Genomic DNA, 28,000 nt, shown 5'->3' with positions numbered 1-28,000 from the left:
TCTCATAGTTTTAATACATAACATAGCGGAAAACAACAAAATAACCAATATACCTAGGAAAGGATGGAACGGTTCATACAAGTACGATTCGTGCATTCACGCACACATTTCCTGTGCGATGGAGGGAGATGCAACCTGGTCAGTGAGCGCTGCATTCACCCTAATGCCGTGAATAGTCCGATCAAGCCAGCTATCCTCAATACGGATTGCAAGTGCTCGAACACCTTCGTCCACAGAGGAATCTTTGGATATTCGTATACAGTGCGCAAGTAGATCCGACTCCATCAACATTGTCATGTATCTAGATGGGGATTCAGTATAAAGCAGCTGTTATTAAATAACAGGCAACTGCATTTGAAAATTACCCCATAGATACTGAGTTAGCATCACTATGAGATAGCACGTGGTTCACGCCCCATAAGCACCACATCTGCGCTCCCACCAATTTCGTTTCATTAAGAATGCGGACAAACGGTTCGAATGACCTGGAATTAAGTGTAATAGTAAAATCGAAAAAAAAAATGACAGATTGGCTAACTAGATAGAACGAAATGATAACAAATTCCGATTGCACTGATAACTTTCTATGAATGTCAATAAGTAGTAACTCTAAACACAAGAGAACAAAAAGAATAAAATAAAATACCCCGAAACTACTTCAAACAGAAAACTTCTCGACCTCAAAAGAAATAGAGCTGAAAATACCTGTAGGACACCATGGGGACCGCAAGCATGGGCCACTGCCGAATTGATTTCACCATCCGTTCGTTCACTTCTTCCCTTGACAGGCGTGCTCCGTGAGGCCATTGCTCGCACAATAACATATTTGCTAAAACTCCAGCGGCAAAATAACTGCGCTCCACTGCTCGATTACGCCCTGTTCCATCTGCTCTTGAGAAATCACCATCAAGGCACTCACTGGAACGATACTCAAAAACTGACACTCAAAAAGGCGAGACTTTAAAGGCATCACTCCACGAATTCTGAGGTGGTACGGATTTCAGGTGGAGTATTCGTATACGGGATGGGAGACTATGGAGAGGGGGGTGATTCCGTCCATTTCTTCCTAATTGCCGTAAAAAACGGCCCGAAAGATACGGCTTCAGGCGTTCTGGCGCACTATTTTCTACAAGGAGTTCGACTAAAGCGCGCCAGCCTCGTGCGGCGCCGCATCTTCGGGCCGTTTTTTACGGCAATTAGGAAGAAATAGACGGAATCACCCCCCTCTCCATAGTCTCCCATCCCGTATACGAATACTCCACCAAAAATCCGTACCACCTCAGATTCGTGGGATGATGCCTTTAACAGAAAAGAAATAATCGTACCAAAGAGCTTCCAAATATTGGGAGTTTTGTAACATCAGCACTTTTTGCTCATACACCTCAGCAACATTGTTCTGCAAAATATCAAAGAATTTTGGATTGAACAATGCAAGAAATAGGAAATTCAGCAATCCTTCAAATGTAGTCGTAGATAGGACTGCGAATTCCTAAATAGCGTAAAGAATAAATGAAGAGCTAGATAAAAAGGAGAGTGCTGTGAGGTGCCGTGGAGACAAAAAAAAAACTATTACAAAAAAAATATCAACACCAATATTGCTCATACATCTCAGCAACATTGGCGGCTTTGTTTGACCCGTCACTTCTTCCACTGATCAGTTATAGAGCGGAGAAGCGACGAATACTGTCTTTCGTCACGTGTAAGAAATCCCCTTTCACCCGTAGAACACTGGAACACTGAATTGAATCCTTCCGACGTTTAAAAGGTCAAATTCTATATCAAAACAGGCTTCGGCAAGCCGACATAAGAATCTCATGATTCAACAAATCATTTGTCAAAAGCTAAACAGACATGCTGGTCACAATATAAGGAAAACTGACAGCAGGCGAACCAAAATAAGCTCATGGTGTGCCTTAACCTGTATCACCTGTTGTTCATCGATTTGCTTTTGCAGTAATACTTCCATTTGTCCCGATCGCGAGCAAGTAAAGCCCAGTAGCATCTCTTCTCGCGGCTGACTCGAAGAGCGTCGTTGCTTTTTTGAAGGAGTTCGTAAAGAGGTCTGACCATCGGGTAAGCGGCCTTCCTGTCGCTTGGTATCCAGTCGCTTACGCTTACGGCTCTGGTCCAACGATTGTCGTTAAAACGCGTTACGTGTCCGGCCCGCCTAATTCTGCTTTCCTTGGCAAATGCGGCAGCGTCTCTGATCTTCGATCGCTGACGTAGGAGTGAAATCCAAATATCTTCTTTCATTTGCGTGAAGCGGGTTACTCCTGGCATCACCCTTTCAATTCCGCTTTCTATGACGCTGATCGCACTTTCCTCCTGCTTGCAAAACGCCCACATTCCCGAAGCGTAGGCCAAAGCAGGAAGAACGGTGGTGTTGAATAGGTGAGCACGTAGCCGAACGTTCTTGGTCCTCTTCACTTCCTCTATGCTCTTAAATGCTCCCCAAGCCGCTCGTTTCCTTCTGCTCAGATCGGAGATCAGATCGTTCATCATGTTGATTTCCCGACCTAGATATACATAGCTGGAGCATTCGGATATGTTCGTTCCGTTGAGCGTGAATGGGGCATCAGAAACCCACCCGTTCCTCATAAACATCGTCTTGTCTAGGTTCAGCTGTAGACCGATCTTTTACAAGTTTCATCAAATCCGGTCAGTATCCATTCCGCCTGATTGATGCTTGATCTTATAAGAACGATGTCATCGGCGAAGCAAAGATGTTGTAAATGCTGGCTGTCAACTTTCACTCCCATGTTATCCCATTCTAATCCTCGCATCGCGTTCTCGGGAGTGGCACTGTATATTTTGGGTGAAATTGTGTCACCCTGACGAACCCCTCTTTTCACTTCGATTATGACATCATTGTAGGATGTGGAAATTTGGGTCGTGAAGTTGCTATACAATGCACGAAGTATCTTTATGTATGGAGGTGATTGTCCAAGGCCTCCATGACCGCTTCGGCCTCAACTGTATCAAATGCTTTCATCGAATCGATGGAAGTGAGACATAGCGGCGGAAACCGGTGTGTATGTGGTCAGTTGTACTGAACTCTTTTCGAAACCCTGCTTGCTCGCATGGCTCCCCTTCACGTAATCTTCTTTTTATCCTGTTTAGGATTACTCTTGTGAAGAGCTTGGAGATGACAGACAGTAAGCAGATTGAACGATAGTTGCCGATGTCTTGTGGGTCTACCTTGGTGGAAATGGTGGACCTTAGAATATCTAAATATCTAAAGCACCTTCGGAAGACACCTCCAACGGGATAGACTGACATGTTCACACCAGATTACCCAGCTGATAGCTCAGCTCGAGAACCTGGATCTCGAAAAGATCATCACCGACTCAATCCACCAACTTCTCGAACGTGAGAAAAAGAAACGAATAAATACTGGTGAAAATGGACCACCTCAGTAAGTATCCGAGTGTATGTACAATAAGGTATGCCAAGCAAGAGCCATGATTGTTAACACTAATGTTAACACAACTTTATTACGGCTAATGTTTCGGTGTCCTCTTTGCCAAAGCACATTGGAAAGCCAGTACACTTGCATCCTCTCAAACGTCTTCTCCAGACAAAATTACCATCCCCAAGAGATCACATCGGAAACCAGGGACCAAAAGAGCCCAAATCATTGTGCTGCTTCAACAGTCTAATGTTACAAGCAGACCAACGTGTGATAGAATTATTCCGCTAATAGTAACTAAGATGTGACCTATCATGCTATATAATAACGCGCTTAGTCCGCATGTGTGTGTGTATGTGTGTGTCACGAAAATACTTCATAATGATGCTAAACTCTCCACCACCGGTGAGCTACCGAACCATCGCCGTGCACCTGATAGGTGAGCACTCCACCTTCTCACCACTGTCTGAAGCTATTTAGACACATATGTTGGCTTTGATAAAGCAAGTTAGTTTCTCTCATATGTTAGTGAGGGTAAATAAACTTTTATGTGAATGTATACTTCCAAATTTGCAAACTATCATCCTGTATAATAACGGGCGTATTCTGTCACGTGTGTGCGTCCGTGTATGTGTGTGTCTCAGTCAAGAAATTCCAGAAAGAGAGGGAGACGAATACCATGGCGCCGATTTGATGCGCTGGAGCCCCAACGCGGTAAAATTGGGTGAGATGGGTCCTAAGGCGTCGAATTCGTGCTCCGGAGCCAGATATCTGTAAAATGGGGAGAGACGGGTCCCACGGTCCCACGGGGTCAGAATGATGCGCCGGTGCCACAAAGCTATAGAGAGGGAAGAGACGGGTTTCACTGCGTCGAATTGGTGCGCTAGATCCACAACACGGTAGAATGTGTTTCTCTGGTTCCTTCGCATATTTATTTCCCAGCATGTCTTTCCGATGCTGCTAACATTCCTTCTTCAAAAAAGGAAACACACGTGCCAACGGCTGCTTAAATGCAATACATAGTAGCCAACAGTTTACGCGATCTGACGTAGAACGTTATTTTTATCACTACGATAGTGACATTCACGTCTTCGTGTTACTACATTATTCTTTACTATTAGTTGGAAACGGAGGAAACTCGAAGTTCTTCAAATGATGTTTCCAAATTGTGAAGATTTGAGACTATTCTCCAAATATAGAACTGAGTGTTTAGGGAAAATCTTTCATCAATGCCTAAATTTTCAGGTTAAAAAAGTGAAGAAAAAGTTGATAGAAAAAAGCAATTTTAACTTCACAAAAATGTCGCTACTGTTATTTCTCATTGATCGATGAAGGCGGGCGAAGCGAACAGCAAAAAAAGCCTGAAGTCCGGCTTTAGCCGGACGTTCAGGCTAGTATAAAGGATAAATGATAAAGTGCTTGGCGTTAATCAAACCGCTTGGGATGCGCCACTGCGTTCACTTCAATTCAGAATCGTTTGAGGTTTACGAGGGTGTAACTGGCCTAAACAATAGCTTGCAGGGCTAGCCGATGGGTCAAGTCAGCGTTTTCATCCTCCCAGACAAGTCTGGTACCAATTTATCGACCCCGGAGGCATGAAGGGCTTGGTGATCACTAGGGCGGACTCGAACCTCCGATCGATCGTGTCCCCCATGACCTATATATGAGCTCCCTAAATCACAGAGATCTTGATAAAGGGTTGGCTCGTTGGTAACGCCGCTTGAGAAGATGCGTTATGTACTTTTTTTTTTACTTTCCAGGCTCTGGAGAGGACGACTACGTCGAGAAAACGATGACTACAACGTTGGCATTAGCAATTAGTCATTAGCAATCTTGGCTCTTGCTACAAATATCTTATCGACAAGCCACAAAAGTTATGCTAAGATTCAAAAGAGTCGAATTTTCATGCTTCTCAGTAAATAATGAACTATGTAAGTAAGCAAGAAATTGAGTGGATAAATAACATATTTTTTAATTAGGTTGCACACAATAAAAAACACGGAGCCCAAGCCAAGAAACAAACAGACCAAAATACCCAGAACTTTTGTCTGGATGTTGTTATGGTTTTCAAAGAGGCGCAGAATGTTGAAAGAAACCCCAATTCCATTTTCGTGAGCAAAAACCATACATGTTGCGGGGCAGTCATCTGAAAATCCAAGATGATATCTAATTAATGAATATGTTCGAATGACACGGAACGGGGAACGGTCAAGAGGTACCCGTATGATGTGCCGCGCGTATCCAGGAGGCTAATGAGCGTCGTTAATTGCACCGCGCGTCTCCTGATACCGTCATAATCGTTACAGTAGCCTGACTGCTCCTCTTGTGCTACGTCTTCAAGATGCCCCGCCCACGTCTCCCTCCCCTCCCATTTCGCCGCGTCTACCGCTCTTACGACAATTTTTTGTCGCCGCACCTACAGCTCTTATGATGCACTTTTAAAATCGAATGGAAAGGAAAGAACATGATATTAGATGTTGTTCGAAGGTCTACATAAAGTGTGCTTGCAAGTTAATATAAAAGAAGGAAAGAATGAAATAGATTTGCATAAGTGATATGCCATTTAGAAATGCGAGTGAAAATGAAATTATCCTGTCTCGACTTGTTAGGTGGGAAACACTCATCTGGGAATGCAAGAGATGTTTCAAAAAATGTCCCATTGATTGATGTTATGCTATCTTCTTTACTTTCTTCGCTTTCTAAGGATTTCTTTTTGCTCATCTAGCTGGGTAAAATTGACGTCCAACGATCAACGAGGCGCAAATAATGCCTCACAGACATACGCTGTACCTAAAGGTATATCTCGAAGATACAAAGGTCTCTGTTCGCCACTAATATACCTAACCTGTCATATCGATTTTATACAGGGAATAGATAGAAATGAAGCGATAAAACGCTGTTGAAAGAAGTTTGAAGAACCATATAATTTCAAATTTCTATTATATAAAACTGTATAAAACGTACAAGCATGTATTGAAATATTTGGCATGTGCTGTATATAAACATTATATCTATGTAAAATTTTGAAAAGGTAAAATGTAGAAAGGAGTTTAAAGAATGTATACAAAGTAATAAGCGCATAAATTTACTGTTATTATAGCTGCTGCAGTTGAAGCTGAACACGAATTCGCTGAATGGCATCGTGACAAACAAATACTTATGCACTGCTAGTTTATATAGCAGACTTAGGGCATGAAATGTGTTAAATAATGAGATGTGTGAAAATATATGCATGTTATTATTTTCCCTGGAGCATCTTTTTGAGATGTTTGCTTATGAAAAGTTACATTGGATGGAAGGATCTACTTCTTCGCTTTTATTCCCAATAATATGCGCTTAGTTTACTATATCCGTACATCAGAATTCGCTGCGGCAATTCGTTCTTCACTCCCTCTCCAAAATTCGCACTATCTACCGCTTCGTCGCGGCGCGAACGTCGCGCGCGGCGTTGATCAGAGAGCAATAGGTAGGCGGGGTGTAGGTGATCTCAGGCGGTCGTGGAGAATGTATAGCTGGTGGAGCGGCAGTCGTAATTACGCGGAGGAGCGCGGTGCTGAAGGGAGGACAGGAGCGGTCAGCCGGTTTTCACGGGTACCTCTTGTCCCGCACCCACACGGAACACCACGAAAACACTAACCCGTAAGATTCCAAAGAGCACTTAGAGTGAATTTCAACGTATACAATGAATTCTCCGCTCGAACTCCGTTAGAAGTGCGAAAGTGACCTGTATGTTGAAAATCATAGATGATGAATGGAGCCTCCAAAGAAAATGGCCACTCGAACCATTGGAAATACAATGCACCTATATTTTGCTCCATCAGGTGAACGAGGTGTTTCACATAGCGCGCATCGCTTGCCAATACACGAGCATCTTGGGAACGCATTTTTGGGGCAACTATTGAGACAATAGCTATTGTCATCCTATAAAGATTTCTTTCAAAATTTTTGTGGGGAAAAAATGTGAATGAAAATCAACCTTGACACTCCAGCATCGCTATTAATAAGCATGCTCTCAAGAGCAACTTTGCATGTACGATAGAAATTAATCCCTGAAAGCTGGAGCAAGTAGTCGTTGCAAATAGTTAGCCAGACATTTTTTTGAAGCTGAAAATTTTGTTGTGCAGAATGAAGCGGAAAAGAACACCTTGGACAAATCAGCTCACACTGAATGGACGTGTCATACCTGTGTTGTTTCTGGGTATGTTTCAGCTGCGTCAAGGCAGCGATCAACACACTTCCGAACAGTGGAGATAGAAAGCTTCAGGATGCGCTTCAACCTGACCGGTCACCAATTAAACAAAAAAAAAACGACAGAAGTATCAGAGCCGGCGAAAGCCAAAACGCAAATATTCATGTCAATTAAAAAGCATTGCTTAAATCTCACTTGCAAAGGTGATACAAGCAGGCACTTCCAGCCATTTGGACACCAAGATTATGCAAATGTTTACGCAATGCTGCACACACGACCGTAGCACAGTGAGCTATTTCATTATCTGAGAAATCGTCGTAACCACTTTGTAGCATGTAATAAACACAATGCAAAGCATGTGCCGTGAACGCATCCCTGGAAAATGGTCATACTTGCTCACAAATCTGTCTGCGAACTAAAAAAACTGTAAAGCAAGAGGGCATTAACTTTCAAGAAGTCAAAAAAATACCTGTCGGTATTCCAGTAATCACCCAGTGCCATGATAGCTTGTGCTCTGGTAGCACAATTAATAATTTTGACATCTCGTTCCACTGGTACAACATACGAATGGCCATCCAAAGGTGTAGCTAGAACATTTAATCGCTGAGGGTTTGAAGTAGAAACATCAGCGCTATCAAATTTTGTTACGGAAAAGCACATTTGAAACGGATGAACGACACAGTAGGAAGACGTAAAGATGGACACACCGAGAACTGATACTCTCTCTAGGCGAGAGTTTCTCTCTAGCAAAAGGGATACAATGTCTGCAGCCCTGTCAATTCCCATGTTAGCAAGGGAGTTTCCTGCGAGATCTATGGATTTCAAATGTGGCCAATTTGCTAGTGAATCATCGCGCATTACTTGAACCATAGCCAGTGGCAAGTCCACACAAGCTTCCTGTGAGCTAGAACAGACAAAATACCAAGTAAAAAGCTGTAGCTGAAATCAACTGCATTCAACTGCTAAGATACCTACCTGTCAGTTCCATAATCAGTGACTTCCTTAGAGATATCCAACACACGCAAACCATTTAGACTACGAAATGTTTCTGTGACACAGCCTGATCGAATGCGAAGGTTGTGCATCAATAATGCTTTCAGCTTCCTAAACGAAAGATGTTCAAAAGTTATTCAGCGCCACAACAAGACATCAGTGTGTCATCTGCGAACTATATCTCTCATAGTTAGAACCTCATATCCAGCATATTATTTATTTATTCATTTGAAGGCATCACTCCATGAATCTGAGGTGGTACGGATTTCAGATGGAGTATTCGTATACGGGATCGTACATTAAGGCTAGGGGGGGGGGGGGGGGGTGATTCCGTCCATTTCTTCGTAATTGCCCGGAAGATACGGCTTCGAGCGTTTTCGGCGCGCCAGCAGTGTGCACACGCCGCATTTTCCGGGCCGTTTCTTGCGCCAATTAGCAAGAAATAGACGGAATCACCCCCTTCTCGTTAATCTACGATCCAGTATTCGAATACTCCACCTGAAATCCGTACCACCTCAGATTCGTGGGGTGATGCCTTTAAGCATATTTAGCCTTTGGAATTATATATTATAAATATAGTCGGCACCGCTGGGTCTGGAATCCGACCCCTTCACTTTTGGACGCCTAGCGAAGTGATCCCTTCACTTTTTACTGTTGGCAAAGGGATCTTGATTTGCACCACATGAAACAGACCTCCTTCACTTGGTGGAGGAAGGGTATTCGGCTCCTCCCCATCTTCTCTTCCCCATGTTTGGAATGGAGACTTTATTTGGGATGTTGATGGCAAAATTAATATTCTCCTTGCATCATAACGGGATTCCATAGTAAATGAATGCTACATTCGGGGCAACCGTGAGCAGCAAATCATTCTTGAGCAGAGGCAGCAACCTCTGATAATTTCTTTACGGAAAGTTACACAAAAAGGATTCTTAAGTTTTCTGATAGTACCCGCTTTGTAGTATCGAGTGGAAAGGAAACAATAAAACTTACTTAAGTCCATTCAAAGCCGAGATATCAGCAACCAGAGTGTTCGAAATATCTAGAAGTTTTAAATTTGGGAGATCACGTACAACCATGAGTGCGGTTTGGCAAATAGGACGTCCAGAAAGGGAGAGGCTTTCCAAAGCAGAAAACTGAGCAATCTGAAGATTTTATAAATTCATAACGTGTAATTCAGGAAGTATTCTGCTGAAAATAAATAGACTGAAAATGAAGGATGCTCCATGCGGAGAAGATAATTTCAAGTTGGGATCAAGAATCCTACACTGCTGGCGAGCAGTTGATGTCTTTTAAAACGTTTAAAATAATCAAAACATTGCTAACGAATGGTGAGGGATAAAGATTACAGCTGTAAAATCAATCTATAAATATTTTTAATATTTACAAAACTCCGAAAACAAAATACGTTCTCAGCTATATGAACGTCACGCCACGGAACAGGATGAGTAATTGACGACAAAAACACGCATTTAGCGTATGTTTATAAGAACGGAGTGAGAGCTATTTTCAACTACCCTTCGAAAACTGATGGACCTACTCTTGCGAAGTTCGTCATCTTGTCGTGACCACCAATACTTAGATAGCGAAGGCACTTAAGCGTGGCATCGCTGACACACTCACGGATGAACTCCCCAATATCGAATGTCGATGAGTCTAAAAATAGTGACTTCAGAAATATGCTTAATTGTTGTGTGGAAGTATTGTTCGAAGCAACCGATTATGGAACTAACCAGACGGTCCAGCGTTGGAAATAGATAGTGATTCCAAATCAAACTGTGCCAAGCGAGATAATACAACATAAGGAAAGTGACCACATTGAGCAAGATCAATCTGAAAATAAAATGAGATCAATTTCAGAAGACAAACAGTTTAAATGCAGCGCATCACGAAGTTGACGACGATAGGATCGCTAAGCAAAAAGAGGACACTGTGGAGCTTTAGTTCAAGAACATGGGCGTGGTCACGCTCAATTTTCTATAGTAATCTACAAAAGTATAGTCGGTGGTAGGTTCGGTTGCGGCTGCACAATGGTTCGAAACCCTCCGAATAGTCAATCAACCTTCCCTTCTCTTTGGCGCTGATTAATGGGTGAGAGACCTGTGCAAAAGAACAAAACATTGGCTTGATAATTCGCCTATCCTCCGCAAGTCATGGTACAAGCTATCTACGCCTTCGCAAACTTCAAACGATTTTGAGTTGAAGTCGAACGCGTATGCGCAGTCCAAAAGAACTGATCAACGTCATAAGTTTAACCATTTATAATTTAATCTAGAAAACGAATGTGATACAGCCTTGGTTGTACCCGTACCCCAACTATGGAACTTGTTACGGCCAGCACAACAGTGGCAATCCGCAACGCATCTGCAATTATGTAGGTTGTACAGCTTCTCCTGCTTAATTAAGCTATATTAATTGCGAGGGGACGTTGGACGACGATGGAATTGCTTGCGTCTTATCGCGTTACAAGTTGCATAGGAAAGTCCGGTGAACTACTACTACTACTATTAATCCTGTATACTTTAGGAGAGATCCCAACACCGCAAATTTTGTGAATTTAGAATAAATTCTACAGATTTTTAAAATGTTGGATAACACAGAGGATTGGAAATAAATGAAACAGCAGCAACGACTAACTTTCGAAAATTGGAAAGGTAACTTTATAGAGGATCAAAGGAAAAGTTATTCAAGAAGAAAGAAAATTACTATATAAAAAAGTTATTCACGCTTGCGCTATACCTTTGGATGTCAACAAGAGGAAAACAATTCTCCACAAACCATCTACAACCTATTGTGCGACTGTGCAGTTAGGACGCAATCCTGGTGTTTGCGGAAATCTGGTAAAATAACAAAAACAATTAGTGAATATCCTCGTTGAGAGGAAATCACCTAGTAGTGAAGGGTAAATAGGACTACGATGTGAACACATTAACAACTCTGTAGCAATTTCCATAGAGCTTCGGTTCCGCTGAAAATTTGAATGCGAAGTTCCTCGATTGGAGTGATGTCATTCCACAGACCATCACAGAGGGACAGGCAAAAAACGGACGGTACAGAGAGATGGAGAAAGAAATTTAACACGTGATGAGAACTCGAAATTTCCGTGTTCTTTGCTTTTTCTGCCTGTTCGAACTTAACAGTTAAGGGCTGCATACCAAAAGAACTCTGGGAAGACGATGCGAATGGGGATCATGATCCTATTGTTTATCTTATCAGGCAATCAAAGACAAGACGAGGGAACACCTAGAAGAAGAACACCGACGATGCAGCGCTCCCTTTCCATGCCAATGTAGTGTCTTCAAAAAAGGAAAGGTATTCAAAAAAAAACTTGGCTTGTAGGAATTTAATTTCTGTCCAATTATCTTTTTCTTGTGAAAAACAAAAAGAAAAGAGTCCCGGGTAGTTTTCCGCATATTGTAGGAGCTAAGTACCCTCCTTCACCGAGAACGCGCCGCGTCAACGTCTTACAACATGTTCTACGCAGACTATATACATATAAATTAAAAAGGATATGTATATATATATTGCATATTGCTATATATATATACATATATATGTATATATATATATACATACATATATGCATATATATGTACATATATATATATGTATATATATGTACATATATGTATATATATATATATATATATATATATTGCTCAACTGGAGGTCCTAAACTGCAGGTGGCCTCTTCACCGGGAAAGATCTAGCTCCACGTAAGCAGCTATGATTAGAGTTGCCACGTACACTTTAAAAGGCAGCGAGTTCTTTTAAAAAAAAAGCTGAATAGCAAGTGTAGGATAGAAAATACAGTGACGAACCTTGGTTATATTGAGTTTTAGGTCCGCAATTCGTTTCAATCCTTTTTCGTCCAGAAGATTTAACTGACGCATCGAATCAACAATCAGATTTCCAAAGTGAGCCGGTAAAGCAGACCCAATCGGTGGTACACGATCTGAACAGCATAGCTCTAATCAATACAATCATCGTGTTGCCATCAAAAATGAAAAGAGAAGAAAAAACTATGACAATGGGTCACAATAAAATTTCGGAGCATGCGCTTCACTTTGTTTCTGATGAGAAGCGGAACAAAAATGCGGAAAATTTTAACTAGTGATGGTCTGCAAAAGAACATAAAAATAAATGCAAAAATAAATGTCGGTGCTTAGTTCCAACGAACGACATGTCATGCTTGATAAACATCTCACTCTTTCTTACGTAATGTTTCGAGTCTATAGACGTGATACTTGGACTTTACTTTTTCGAATATATGGATGTGAAGAACATGGACTCGTATCTAAACTTAAACCCGGCTGCGGGAAGCTCTGCCCTTTGGACCAATGCTAAAGCGCCACGAAATTCAAAATGGTATAGTGAGTAGCTATAGTACTTCCTCTCATAGATGCAATAGTCGGAGCCGGTGCTCTCATCCCTTCACTTTTGAACGGTTGGGAAAAGAACCTCCTTCACTTTCAAACGATCGGCGAAATTACCTCATTCACTTTTGGACGGCTATCGAAAGGACCCCCTTCACTTGAGCTGCACCCCATGAGCTGAATCCCTTTCACCTGAGGAGAATCCGCCTTCTTCCTATCGCACCTACCCTTCCTCTGTTGTTTCGGAGGAATAAGCTTAGAAAAAGGTAGAAGATGAATGCTTTACAGTGTTTCACGTACTCTTACCATAAAACAAACGAGGAGAATATCACGATAAAACGCAAATCAAGGAAGAAAGGAATTATGACCTCCGGATTTCAAACAAAGTAACGGATGAAACTGGAATTTGAGGTTTTTGATCCTCATCATGCAGTTGAGCAAGATTACTTCAGATAACCACATAGCTAACTTCTTTTACTCTTCCTCTCTCCTGTTTTCTTCTCGTTTTTCCATTTGCTCTTGCACTGCTTTTTTTTTATTTAATTCGTATTTTTATTTCCTCCCATCTTTTGCCTCATCTCTGTCCTACTTGTCTTGTTTCTCCGTTCTACTTTTATTGTTTGACAGTCTTATTGTTTTGTCTTATTACCTTGTGTTGCTTGTTATGATTATTTCGTCTTGTTTCTCTCTCCTTTAAAGTTGTATTTTTGTCCCTTTTCTTGGTTTTATGTCTACTTTATCCTTTCTGTCTCCACGAAAAGGCTTATGGTCCCAAATTCTTTTTTTTTTATTCATACAGCACGTTTTACACAAGTTTATTTTTAAAATATATCTGCATTTATCTTAACCTTAATTAACGCTCCTTCTCCTTAATTGTCCATTTTATTACATCCCTTGTATTTGAGGTTCTTTTTCTTACAATCATCACTCTTTCATTAACATTCTAACCCTTCTCACTTAGCAGTTTTATTTAATTCACTTGAATCTTTTCAAACTTTTTTTAAAATATATACTACCATCAATACTCCTAACTTTCGTCAACTTTGACTATTCATTTTGCTGTAAGTTTCCTCTCAATCTTTTAACCCTCTGATTTATCCTCTTTTACCTTTTCTTTTCTTTTTGCGTGCCGTTCTGATTGATTTATTGGTTGGTTATATCGATATCCATTTGGTAGGTCAAAGTAAGATCAAATCATGCCTGCTAAATCTACTCGTACTGCAAAAAGACAAACCCCTCTCTCGTCCCAAGCTATACCTGGTGTTGAGACGCGAACGGTTGAATCTTCTCAATCAACGGAACCGAACTACAGTGAATTGTCTGCATCTGACCTCATTAGCTCTATTGCTGAACGGAACAAAGACCCTGTTATAGGCAAAATGCTGGCAGTACTTGCTGAAAAAGTTAAAACGGATTTTGTCGAACAGTTGGAAGCGGACAAACGGTCGCGTAGCATGGTGATAAGTGGTCTGCCTGAGTCTGGGGGTTCCTCGTCCTCATCTGAGAGGCTGGACGACCTTGAGGAGAAAGTCAACGAGATTTTGCTCTCGCTTAATGTAAGCCGTCGCGCGATTGACCTGTATCGGATGGGAAAACTTAATCCTTCTCGTCCGCGCCTAGTAAAGGTCGTCCTCCCGTCTCAGTTCTACTGACGTCGCGCCCTTGCTAATGCGCGTCTACTTCGAAGTGCTGGTTTTCCCAATTTTTATATACGCAGAAGTATGACGCCCGATGAAAGGAAGCGTGAGTATGAACTAAGGCAGGAGGCACGAGAGCGTAACAAAGGTAAAAGTAAGCGAGAGTGGGTGGTCTACCGTGGCGAGCTGTGGCGCATCTCTGACTTTAAGCGGGGAACGTCGGGAAACGAATAAAGCTGCACGGTGTCTCTTCAACATTAAAATCATATTTATTCAACGCACGTAGCCTAGTCAACAAAATTCATCATTTGCAAGTGTTTCTTTGTTTACATAAACCTGATCTAATTTTTATAACTGAAACCTGGTTAAGCACTAAAACCTTAGATTCTGAGCTGGTTGGTAACCTACCCTACAATGTCTATCTTTCTGATCGGTCCATGAAAAGAGAAGGCGGAGTTTGTGTAATTGCTAAAGTCTTTATTAGTGCCCAGATCGCTACTCCTAACTATGATCTGAAAGCTACTTACTTTCCGCTGATATTTTCTGCCGTGAGCCTGATAATATGTTGCAGCTTCGTTTCATACTTGTTTACTGACCACCAAATAGCTCTGCTGTTGATGATAAAAAAAAACTTGTAGAAGTACTCAGCGATCTTACAGTTGTAAATCATCATGCAATCATTTTTGGCGACTTTAATCTCCATGTAGATTGGGTCAACTCAATAGCTTTTAACTCGGCTTCATCGCTTTATTTGGATTTCTTCTCTAATGCTGGGTTAGTTCAAAATGTGAATCTGCCTACCCACTCCGATAGAATTCTTGACATTATCCTTACTCCTAGCATTTATACTGTTGACGTCAAGCTTCTTCCGCCGCTAGCTTCATTCGACCAAGCTATTATCCAATTTGATTCACCTGTAACTATGTCAGCACCAGGAATTCCTATGCCCAACTTTCTTCATGCTGACTACTCCTCTTTGAACAATTATTTTTCCGGCGTTGATTGGTTTACTCTTTTTGATCAATACTCCTCATGTTCTGACATCTATTTCAGATTCTGTAAGAAGGTTTACGAGGGTTTTGCCAAATTTGTTCCTTTTCGATTCCCTCGCTCTTTTTCCTTGATACTACCATGTCAACTGAAATCTTTGTACTCTCAGAGGCTACGTCTTTTTGAGGAGTTAGATGACCTCCTATGTAGTTCACTATACAAGAAAGCATGTTCTGACATTGACTTCCATATGAGGAGATACCTTGCTTATCGGGAACGACGCTTATCGCGCAAAGAATCCATGAAGCCTTTCTATTTATACTTAAGGCATAGAATGAAGGCGAATGCAAGGCTTCCGAGTCTCGTGGATCAGACAGGAGCCACCTATGTTACAGATGCTGATAAAGCTAAAGCTCTAGCTATACATTTTGCAAATGTCTTTTCTTCAAACTGCAGCGATACCATTCCAGAAAATTGTTGGCATAGCTCCTGTCCAACAGCAGTGCAGTAACATGTTTTTCCACCCTACTGATATTTACAAACACCTAAAATCTCTTAAGCCGTCGGTTAGTGAAACGTATGATGGAATCCCACCTATTGTATACAAGGAGTGTGCTGCTACTTTATCTTCTCCTCTAGCTCATATCTTTAACATCTCATTATCATTAGGTGAAGTCCCACAAGTCTGGAAAAACGCCATTGTCACAGCCATTCCAAATTGTGCATGTACAAATTTACTGAGTAATTACCGTCTTATTAGCTTACTACCAACGCCGGTGAAAGTAATGGAAAAAATAATCAGGGATAAACTATTATCTTGGCTAAAAAAGTTTCATCTAATTCTCAGTGAACAACATGGGTTTATTGCAGGTGCTTCGACATGTGCTAACCTAATGGAAAGTGTTTTTGACTGGTCTCTAGCTCTGAGCCAAGGTAAATCGATAGATGTAGTATACATTGACCTGTCAAAAGCTTTCGATAAAGTATGCCACTCGAAACTAATTGCTAAACTCTATTAAATTGGAATACGGGGCCATATTTTAGATTGGATGACCTCTTATCTTAACATGAGAAGTATAGCAGTCAAAGTTGGCCATAGATACTCAGCCAAATTCCCTTGCACGAGTGGAGTTCCACAAGGTGGAGTCCTGTCCCCTCTCTTATTTCTTATCTATACAGCCGACCTACCAAGTGTGCTCAGAACTTCTCCGCTTGTGAAAGTCCAAATGTACGCTGATTACATTAAGATTTACGGCATCTATGATGATGAGAATTACCATGAAGTACGTGCTGCACCTCAAACGTCACTAGCTAGGATGTCTGACTGGGCTTCTAAATGGGATTTGCACATTAACTATGACAAGTCCCTGGTTATGCATTTAGGTAAAGGGGATGTGGCTGAGTATAGTATGAATGGAGTAACTCTTAACACATGTAAATCTGTAAGAGACTTAGGAATTTTTGCCGATGATAACCTCAACTTCTCTGAACAAATTGATCATGTTCTACGAAAAGCATACTCTTCCCTTTTTTCGGCTTTTTCGGATTGCCCACACCAGTAATCCAACTATTCTCACTCGCTTATACAAATCGTTCGTCTTACCTCATCTTGCTCTCATATTTGGAGCTTCTCAAAGAAGAAGCACATAGCGAAGCTCGAAAAGGTGCAGGATACTTTTACCCGTATGTTGTTCAGAAGAATGTCAGCAAATCTAACGGTGACTAGCTACAACGATCGTCTTAAAAAAATTAGGTATGATCAGCTTGAAGAACGGACGTATATACTCCGACTTGATCTTTTGTTTTCGAGTCCTCAGAAACGAAACCAAGTTAACGCCCAGCAAATATTGGTACTTCAGACCTTCTAGTGAAAGAACTGGCGGTTTCAACTTACATTACGCAAAAATTCAGCACAAAAACTTTTCGCTTATGTTCAACAATTTCTTCTATAGAACTGCAAGATGGTTGGAGCTTTTACCTCGTGTTCTTAAAGCCGGACACAGTAGAATATTCAAGATGAGTTTGAAGAAAATTGACACACGCCGGTGTTTGAATACTGATGTATAACAGCATGCTTCTCTTATTCTAGCAACTTTCAGAGGTGCCATTTGCTCAGTATACGGACCGCTCATAGATTCCCGCCATTAGTAGTTCTTAGTTGTTTACTATATCCCTCTTTTTAATGCCCCTCGCATCTTTCTGACCCATGAAGCCTAACTCGCTCACTGATGCTCATTCACTAACAAGGATACTAATATCTTATGATTTGATCTCTTTTTTTAAATGTTCCGTCATATCGCCTCTTCTCTATACTATCTCTAAATAACCTCATCTTATCGACTTCCTCATCTTCTAGCTGGCTTGGTCTTGTCTAGATTGTGGTGGTCAGTCGTTTGACCTTGAACGAAGAGGATCACGAAAGTTAGTGAACCCTCTTCGTTCAAGGTCTCTCGTCAGATTCGCTCTATATTGCAACATGCTCCTTCTGGGGCTAAGTTGTTCGTATCCCGATATGTAGATAAACAAACTGATGTTGAGCGTTCTAGATTAGGGGACTAGATGTCATGAGAGGACTCTTCACTTTCTGGAGTAGGAGAACTACATGTTGATACGTTTCCGCCACGAAAACGACTGTGTTAGGCCCCTCTGACAATAAGTTTGTCGACTTTTTCTTAACTGTCCTGACATAGACAAATGTATTTCTTTTTCTTTTCTTTAAATCTTTACTTTAAAATTTTCTTTAAGTTTTGTCTTTAAATCACCTTAATATATGACAAAAAGATGGAAGCTAATGGAACATAATTCGCATAGAAAAATAGTGGGAGGTTTCTCAAATGAATGTAAAGACTCTTTTCCAGTATCTCTTTCCAGTTAGAGAGTGTTTTTTTTTTCTACAAAAAATCCTAGATTATACAGCTCCTACATTGGTACGAGATAATGGAAAAAGTACGGAAGAAAGCCAGTGCAGTCCATAACAAAACTAGATAGCGTTTCCAGACATTACTTGAAGTTTCAACTCGTGAATATTTTCAATCGACATTGTTTTTGGTGCCTTTGGAGTCGCTTTCAAGACTACTTTTTTGGAAGAGCAGTTTTCTGCTGCTATTCAACTAATTTTTGAGACAGAAAAGGAAATCAAACTCTCTTCATATTCGAAGTTAGGACTAGCATATTTCATAGGAAGTAAACGTGCAAAATTTGCCTACAATGAATACTCATCTGAACACCGAATCCCAAAGTTTGATTTAGTTTCCGTTTTTCTTCTGTGCAAAAGTGTGACTACTCATTTCTGTTTTCGAATTTTACCAGTTTTCAACCTCAAACCTCTGCTCAAAAAACTTAGAATCAAATCAACGCTATTGAGGCACTTCGGTTGTGATGATGTTATTACCTGATGGGAAAAATTGGCAGAAACGTGAAGAACGTAACGTCGTTTCTTCTGCTGTTACTAAAGCTAAAACAGTAGCGAGGTTAAAAGCTGGTGTACAAATGCTGTGTCAATACTTGATACTGTGGGAATCAAATGAAAACGGCAGTGAACTCAATTATGTTGAAAGAAAGTCCTCCTGTAAAAGAACAAGTAGAATGAAAACAAAGCATGCGAAACAGGAATGTAAAAGACGAGGAAAAGAACGAAAATTCGAATTAAATAAGCGATAATAATGAAGAAGGAGATCAATGCAAAAACAAATGGAACAGCGAGAAGAAAACTGGACAGAGGAAGAGGAAAAGATATAAGCTATACAGTTACCTGAAGTAACTTTTCACAGCTGCAAGATAAGGAACAAAAAGTCCAAATTCCAATCTCATCCCTTACTCAGTTTGAAATTCGAAGATCATACTTCCTTTCTTTCTTGGATTAAGATTTATTGTGATATTCTCCTCGTTTGTTTTATGGTAAGAGTACGTGAAACACCGTAAAGCACTCACTTTCTACCTTTCTCTAAGCTTATTTCTCCGAAACAACAGAGCAAGTACTTACTATACCGTTTTGAATTTCGCGGCGCGTTAACACTGGTCCAGAGGGTGGAGCCTCCCGCAGCCGGATGTAAGTTTAGACACAAGTAACAACATAAGACAGAGCCAACCATCCCCCTAGATATGAGCCAATGCTTCGAATTCAATTCGAAATCGCAGAGACCTATGAACATGTGGGGCAGTTAATGTACATAATGACTGGTGCGATAAGCTATACTTCTTATGCTCCCAAGCAAGTTTAGTACCAATAAATCGATATGGAGATTAAAAAGCTCAGTTGAGCTGTGTGTTTTTGAAGCATCAATCTTTCAAACGCTGTAGGAACCTTTTATCGCTGCGCGATTGCTGGAGTTTTTAGAGAGTGCATAAGAATCAACAAATCTTAATTCCTTTCAATAAGATTACCAAATTCGTAGCCAACGTAACCAAAACTTATATTGGCAAATTTCTAGAGTGTCTAGAGCGAAACAACAGAGTCGACAGCATCGGCTAGTGGACAGCATTCCCTTGTCAAAGTAGCCTATAGATTGCACCGTGCCTCATGGTTTGGGGAGCATTTGTTAGAGCAATGACGACTGGGACAAAATTTTGTTTATTTAAATGCATCAGAACAAAACAATAACCCACCATCTCCAATAAGACAAGCTATGCGAAGAGCGCTCGCCTCGAGCAATGACTTTGGCGAGCACTCCGCGAAGGCATTCACAGGCATCTCTGGAAATACGAGGAGCTAACCCAAATGCAAAAAGACTGCAAATAGAGAATCATTCGAAGGAAGGCAAAAACTAATTGGAAAAAGTGAGTAAAGAGTGAAAGGCCACATCATTCAGAAATACGGATTAGAAAGAAAAAACACTACAGCGAGATAACCAACGCAAGTATTGACCGCATAAGTAACTTGATGGCCAACCGGTCGTTTGGGCTTGTTACGGCGGCTGCGTCCCGTCGCAGCAGAATAGAGCGCATGAACTTCAGGTCTCAGATTCTCAAACTATCTTCTCAAACAGTAAAGATGGCGAGTTCTATTAACTTCTTGCTCTTCTCTTTATTGTGACACGAATGTCCTCTTCTTCATCTTGAAGTGGCGGGCGGGAACAATTCCAGAGGCTGTATTCACTTCTTCAGCTACTTCAGTATGTAGGTGAGAAGCGTCGATGTCGTTTACTGTCAGGTGGAAAATACTAGGCATTACAAGTATTCATTTTCTTCTATGCTTGGTCTATTTCCTTAAGCTTACCGCAGAGTTCAGAGCCGTGCTAGTGCGCGTTTTGGCGGCTCTGCGGTTGTGGCGGCTATTGACTATTCACAACAGTGCGCTCAATAACCACCAAAACCGCAGAGCCGGCAAACCGCGCGCCCACGCGGCTCTGAAGTCTGCGGGCAGCTTGACACAGTACTCAGTACTATTTTAAGGAAAACCAGCTGTGATGTGTAGTCTCTTGATGTCTCTTTTCATTTTTGTTTCACTGAAGTGTTCTGTTATGTACGAGCCATTACAATCGTTAATTTTTCTTGCCATAAAGAGGATAAATAAATAAATGAAGTCCTTGGCGTATCAATTAGCATAGGATTCGCCAATGCGTTTCACTCAAATTCGTAATCGTTGAGGTTTTGGAACGCATGTTGGCCTATACAATGACTTGAGGCGCCTAGCCAATGATCAAGTCAGTCTCTTTGTCCTGCCAGACAAGTCTGGTACCAATTTATCGACCCGGGAGGAGCTTGGGTGGCTCCAGGGCGGTCCCTAACCACAAACCAGGAGGCCAGAGCAGACCTCTTACCAAGTGCGCTACCTCCAATTTCTTGCCATAAGTTGCATAAATTCTCCTTGTTCCTCTTATGACTGGAACTGTTAGTTCAGGAAGGTCGTTGTCGAACTAAAACTATTCAACTGGAGGTTCAACGCATCGAAGAGTCTCGATGCGTTAAACCTCCAGTTGAATAGTTTTAGTTCTGCAGAGAAAACGAACAACGTGTACTGAATTGTTGGCAGAAAAGAAATTACGTACAACGCAACATCAGGGTGAATTTCTTAAAAACACTGAATAGTGATAGTCAAGAAAAGATGGGCGAAAAGAATATGGTCGGTGTGGCCGCTCTGCGTCTGCGGTGGTCTTTTGCAGTCTAATGTGAGATCGCGCACTGATGTGTTGCTGAGATCATTTCATTCATTTTCCTAGAAAGTTCTCTCGAACTACATGTATCAATTTCAGAAGGCTGTTCACGCCTGTTCAGGCTTCAATGGAACATTTTCGCGAACATAATTTTGCTGACATCCGAATGATTGCAGGTAGGTATGTTCTGACATAGGGGGGGTCGTTAGGTACCCACAGCCGCCGCGACAGGCGATCATTAGGGAAAAAGACTGGCAACGGCGATCGTTAATTGCGCTGCGTTTGCCTCATGCCCCACCCATCACATCCTTCATCAGCGACTCTCATAGATAATGAAGTGCGAAACATGCCTCGCAGGGGCACGCTATCTGTGCTATTGCATCCGTATGGAGTATGGATCGTTTACGTATAAAGATATATCGAACGACTGCACACGAGATACCAGAAACAGGAAATAATTTACGTTGTACGTTTTACTTGCTTAAAGCAAAAAAATCGAAATTTCCCAAACTACTGCAGTATCGTACAAGGATTTAATAGCCTGTAAAAATATAAATCTACATCCATATCTTCTATGCAGTTTTTTTTTCAATCACACCTCTACATCTTTCAAAAACCAGGTTCTCGGATCTACACCTATTAACTTTTATTTTGGAACATTTTTAATTTTCAGTTAGCTATGTTTGCATTTGTTGCAACATTTGCTTTACTTTTTTAAACCAAAAATTTTCTTCGCCTTCCCCTGTTCTCGTTCTTACGCTTTTTTTCCTATTTAACTTTTATTTTGGAACATAGTCAGCTTCATTTATGTTTTCTGATGTTGTTTTGTTATTGTACAAATTTTCTAAGTTTTTGCTTCATTTTTAGCATTTTCATTTTCTACGTTTTCTTCCACTTTCTACGTTGCTACGTTGTTGCCTTTTTGTTCTTTGTACCTTCGTAGAAGGCAACTCTATCACGTAATTGCAATACAAACATTGCTCATGACCTCAATGATGTGGTGATGGATGGGCGTGGCTTTTTCACACATCACAAGTAGCCCAAGATATGCCTGCTCTGGCCTACCGACAGCCTCTTCTGCAGGCACTTATCTAGCTGCAGATAATCGGCGGGTACCTAACGATACGCACCCTCTGACATAGATATACTATAATCCGAAAAGAAGTCATGGTTTCCGATGGTCATAGAAAAGTTGCTTCAACCGTGGTGAATGTACACAGGTGATGGAAGACAGGATCCAAAAAAAAGACCATCTCTATCGAGGCCTAACTGTGCTGAATTAGCGGGAAATGAATAGTGAATCAAAGTAAAGAAAATAATGAACACCACTCGCATATGTGGAGAAACACAAGTTCAAGCACGGAGGCAACAAGGAATGACATGGGTACGGACGTTCCAAATGGGTTCCAAAGTGAGGATTTGAATGATTTAAACACTAATGAGGAGTCCCCAGCAACAATAAGGGAACTACAGCAGTCTGCGGATGAGCCTTCGACAAAGAACAACAAGCAGTGTCCTTCGTTCCAAACAAGGGTCGATTTGCGGAATACTCGTTTCAGCGAAGTTTGACCACGGCAGTATGACGATCTGCACGTAACATCACACAATGTTTGTTACCATTTGCACGACAACAGCCCTCAACCATTGATCGTTGATAAGTCTTACAAGTAGTGCAGCGAAAAAAGGGACGTCCCAAGTGCGAAATACCTCCTACATACAGGTAAGGGAAAATGTAGTCTGGGGCACTCAATCGGGCTCTTGTATCTGGATGCTCTATCTTCCTTGTTTCTCTTGCTAACTTTAGCTTACATGTCCTAGATCTTCTAAGACTAATGTTTAGGTCTTAGGGGCCCGACTGATTTTGTCACTTACTTCCAGCAAAAATAAAGCGCGGTTGAGTGCTCCCGCGGCTGCACTTTACCAGGGAGAGTTTTCTAATTTACAAAAGTCAACGAAAATATACATCGTAAATGGTGAGACACAATGAATGTGGGATAGTTGGCTAGTACAAAAAACACTTCAAATCAAACGAAGCATGTATTTGAGATGGCGGTATGGTGTACATAAACAAATCCCTGTGAATAATAAAACGAGTAACTTCGCTATACAACGAAATCTTTCTGAGTGTGGAAGATCCACGTATTTGAGAAGACCCTGATCGCCGACTTGTGGAAATCTCTTTTTTTAAAGAGTCGCACAATGCTTTAAACGTTGAACAACCAACTGTTCAAAGAACAAGGTTTATGGTGTCGCTTTGGCAGAGCGCATAGAAACGAACCTGCACGTGGACGAAGCAGAACTCGTTTGCGCAAGGCATCCTACATGAGGAGCAGGATTTATACGTGAGGATGCATTGTGACTTCAAAACGGACATCGGAATTGACGACTTCCATGCAAGGCGCCTTGTAAACTCTCCCGTAAAATGCAGTGTTCAGATTAGAATCAGGACAATGTGTGTGCGGCGAGAATTAGAGGCCGAATCTTCGTAGTGATGCCCACAATCCTTGTTATCACCAATGTCAGAGGTTAGAGAAAGCGCGCGATATCTGGGCAAGCAGTGGATCAATTTGCTTGTAATCCTGATGATGCCGATCAGCAGTTTTGTGGAAAGTTGCAAAACTCGTATTAGATGGTAATTAGTGTTCAACGAAAGATACTCTCATGGTACGGGGAAGTGATAAAATAAAAATCAGTGGAAAGAAAACGAAACAGAAGTTTTCGTTTGAAAGTTACTAAGTAACAACCAGGGGGCATAAAACAACTTTAAAAGACATTCGGAAGGATGTCTAGACCATTGTATGAGATGATAACGACACAAGGAAACGTGATATATGAGAACAGTCGAACAAAGCAGTCAAGAGAAAACAACACGTGGGATAGGGCGAAGTGAAAACTCTGGAATTGAACACACACGCTACAGGAGGCGTTTCACTGCTATTGAGCATTCGCTGACATCAAAATCTTTTGATCTATTTAGAAGTGCCTTGGAAGGACAATTACAATTTTAATATCAGAAAAACGGAGTGAAAGAGAAGATCCTCGAGAGAGAGGGAGAGAAAGAGAGAAAGAAAGAAAGACAGAGAAAGAGAGCGGTAGTTCCTAACAAATAAATGAACAAACAAATGAACATTGTAGAAGCTACGATAGTTATTAGGCATATCTGAGCATAAGTCATGCGTAGAGGGAGAATGCTCGAGCAATGAAATCGTTCGCGTGGTGGTGAGTGGCAAAGTGTAATGGGTGGCGTCTGAGGGGACGGCAAACGTCAAGGCGAAATGATCGGGAAGGACACTCCGTCCAACTACAAGTGCAGGGAACCCCTCTTCCGCAGCCATCAGTGACGGTCACGAGTCAGGAGACCACGTGAACTTCATGTGGAGTTATTGTAGGAAAAATGCGGGCAGCCTAAGTCTGGAAGTTAAGAAGTGCTGAATCTGTGATCAGAGAGGGGAAAAGCCCATGGTATGACACTGATAGCTGACGTAAGTCTGTGCAGACACATGGAAATTCGATAACGAAAGTGTTATCAGCGTAGCAATAAGGAAAACACATTGTTCAGGGCATCTTCCGAAAATTAAAAAGAAAATGAAGGAAAGTAGCGTGCAGTGCCATTGCTGCAGTAAGGCACTATAAATAGAATAATTTGAGGTACCAAGACCTTTTGTGAAGGGATTAAATAATGGAAGAAATAAACACAGTAAATAAAAATGAAAGGATATTGTGACGTCTACAAAATATAATCATGTTGTAGTAGAATTTCAATTTATAGGCTCCGCAAACGCACCCCAATGAAACTGATGGGTTATTCAAAAAGCGCCATTGGTACTGGGTGCGGCAATCATTAGTTGTCTAACACAAAATGGCAGTTGTTACAGACCTCGTCTGATCTAGTAATGATCTTGAGCTTTTTTTTTCAATATTAATCTGCGAGATGTTGATCTTCAGAATACGGTAGCTGGAATCATTTGTACGCGAAAGTGGAGAATTTTATCATTGGTCTACATCCTCAAAATGAGCTGGAATTAGAGGCGTCAAGAAAGTTCTTGCTTGATTTAGCGAACAATTTTAATCTCACTGTTTAAATTGCAAGTTAATCAGATACGGAAGTAAATAATCTTTCTGCAATAGCTGCTAATCCCTCGTGGTCCTGAACAGCAGTATCCAGCGTCAAGAATACCGATATTTGAATCGATGCAACATCAGTGTTTGATTCAAACATTGAAGAGAAGTGAGAGCTGACTGAATGACAGAAGTGAAGAAAAGAACTTAAACCGAGGATGTTTGTTGCGCATCTGCAGGAACATAATGTAACACACGATGGAGGTAAAGATGTTCGCAACGATAACTAAAGGAAGAGAAACGGAAATAAACCGATGTATTTACAAGCTTTCTCAGGAATAAAAGTACCAATCTACATCTCAGAAAAGATCTTCAAATGCCTAATTAAACTATTCTACCACAAATTGCACCCAAAAACCACGTCGATCAGAATAATTCCGCGGAAACAAGTAGTTTTTTTAGTGAGTGAACTTAAATCTTCAGCGTAGTAGATGCTAGCCGATTCTCCAGACATTTATTTCGATATATCCTTGCGCCATCTTGAAAGAACAGTGCTTGAATTCGCGAAGTTAGGAGGAACATCTTACTACATATACGGGACATGTCACATGAAAGACAGTCAAACAAAGCATTCCTTTTAGAATGACCAGGCAAAGAATGTGAGCTGTTCTTAAAAAGAAGTACAAGGGATGATGCAAAAACCAACTACGCTTCATTTATCGAACCGAGTTCGATAGAAGTAGGTCGAGGCTCGCTTAGGACTACAGCAACCAAGAAATGACCGTAGCGCAAGTTACGTAACTGTGGAGCGCTCCGAAGAACTTATCACTGAAGGTTTTACCAACACTAATGCAGCAATGACAAACGATTTCCAGTAGGTGAGGCGCAATACCTCGTGATTTCTTAGACAAACAATTGTGGGCGTTTGATTACGCTCAAGGTGAAGATTCCTGCGTTGGCTGAACGAGTTCTGTCAGCTGGTAGGCAGCCAGGGGTAGACATCAGAGACCAGTTCTACTGTACCCGACGTGCCTGCACTCTTCCAGAAATTCCCCATCACAACTATGACATCACTTCAAGAGAAAACATCCGTCGCTGCTTGCTGCCAACACCTGCCCCTCAGCAGTTTCCTCGAAAACGCATTCTTGGGCGAGCAGTAAGCGATTACTGGGTTGGAAAAAGGTTCTGTCGTACCTTATTTGTTTCCTTATGAATGTGGAATTTTTATGTGGAATTTTTTGACATTTCCTACGCTTTCAGAAATAGTAACAGAACAAAAGACGCTCGGAACAAAGATTTGAATTTAAAAATCCAACTTTCGCTCTAGATTTTTGGACAATAAATTCAGTCCTTCAATGATAAACAATACTAACTAATATTCAAGTCCATGACTCGTTCAGTCTACCAGATGTCCTATCGCTCAACAAGCTCTTTTGTCCTTTTTCCGACAAGAGTTTGTCGATTTTGAAGCAGAAAAATTATCGATGGAGTAGAAGTTTCAGTACATAAGCTTGCTCATCATTTTCTACCACGGTGTAGTTTCGTATCTGAGGACCCTTCCACACGCTGGATGCGTCCTGAGAAAAAATCACGAACACTCAACACGTCACGCCATGCGGGCTGCACGTGACGAAGGTGTTCTCGACAGCTGCGCTGCGGCTCGATCGAAACACCAACCCCTTGCTGGTAACCGTTACGTGACAACATTCAGTTAGAAGAAAGCGTGCCGATTGACCCGAAGTTGAGTGCAGAAGCACTTCCGGAAGTTGGTCACACTGTCTTGATCTGCTGTCATCCTAACATTACGCCGTTTCTGGAAAGAGATCTTAACGCCATGGGGTCCACTTTTTGATTCATGAACAATCCTAGAAGTTCTGCACTTAGGTCCAATAAGAAATCTTGTTGCACTGTTCAAACTTCAAAAGAAGATATGAATTAGGACAATTCTGTCTTAAAGCAAACGTCCACTGAAATTTCCAACATTGACATCTCTCCAAGCGGAAAGAAACCGGAACATAGATCACAAAAATCAGTGAAAACGCGGAACTGCCCAGGGACATCTGGGAATTCGAGACATCAGAAGCACTCAGAGTCATATGTCCATACCTGCTGAAGCCGAGAAAAAGACTTGCGTACCCTATCAGAATGAAGGCATGGGCAACATTAGTAAACCTTTTCCCTAGTCTGTTGGTTACCTTGATTACCTTGACTCCCGTTGATCTTCGGGCTGGTCGAGCGAGCGCCAGTGATTCTTCCAT

At 41.4% G+C, this 28,000-nt stretch overlaps 2 protein-coding genes across 3 annotated transcripts; one reads left to right on the top strand and one right to left on the bottom strand.

The window, feature by feature from the left end:
• Positions 1-96: 96 nt before the first annotated feature.
• Positions 97-28,000, bottom strand: RB195_018841 (uncharacterized protein; the record flags this gene model as incomplete). Of its 2 annotated transcripts, XM_064186445.1 has the most annotated exons (20): positions 97-301; positions 366-485; positions 706-918; positions 1,326-1,396; positions 5,437-5,555; positions 7,047-7,133; positions 7,212-7,330; positions 7,386-7,513; positions 7,593-7,686; positions 7,794-7,973; positions 8,068-8,185; positions 8,306-8,502; positions 8,574-8,702; positions 9,582-9,733; positions 10,129-10,244; positions 10,322-10,421; positions 12,410-12,543; positions 20,197-20,283; positions 23,962-24,001; positions 27,947-28,000. In XM_064186445.1, the coding sequence occupies 20 exons, from the start codon at positions 27,998-28,000 to the stop codon at positions 97-99; spliced, it is 2,463 nt and encodes an 820-aa protein (XP_064042325.1). The 2 variants fall into 2 exon arrangements, with proteins under 2 accessions (XP_064042325.1, XP_064042326.1); XM_064186444.1 differs by lacking the exons at positions 23,962-24,001; positions 27,947-28,000 and having other exon boundaries at positions 20,197-20,281.
• RB195_018842 (uncharacterized protein) lies at positions 14,161-14,616 on the top strand (the record flags this gene model as incomplete). Its single annotated transcript, XM_064186446.1, has 1 exon — positions 14,161-14,616. The coding sequence occupies one exon, from the start codon at positions 14,161-14,163 to the stop codon at positions 14,614-14,616; it is 456 nt and encodes a 151-aa protein (XP_064042327.1).

This window comes from Necator americanus, chromosome II (genome assembly GCF_031761385.1).
Source record: "Necator americanus strain Aroian chromosome II, whole genome shotgun sequence".
In the NCBI taxonomy this organism is placed as follows: domain Eukaryota; kingdom Metazoa; phylum Nematoda; class Chromadorea; order Rhabditida; family Ancylostomatidae; genus Necator; species Necator americanus.
The sequence above is the reverse complement of the archived record's forward strand: the minus strand, read 5'-3'. Positions and strand labels throughout refer to the sequence as shown.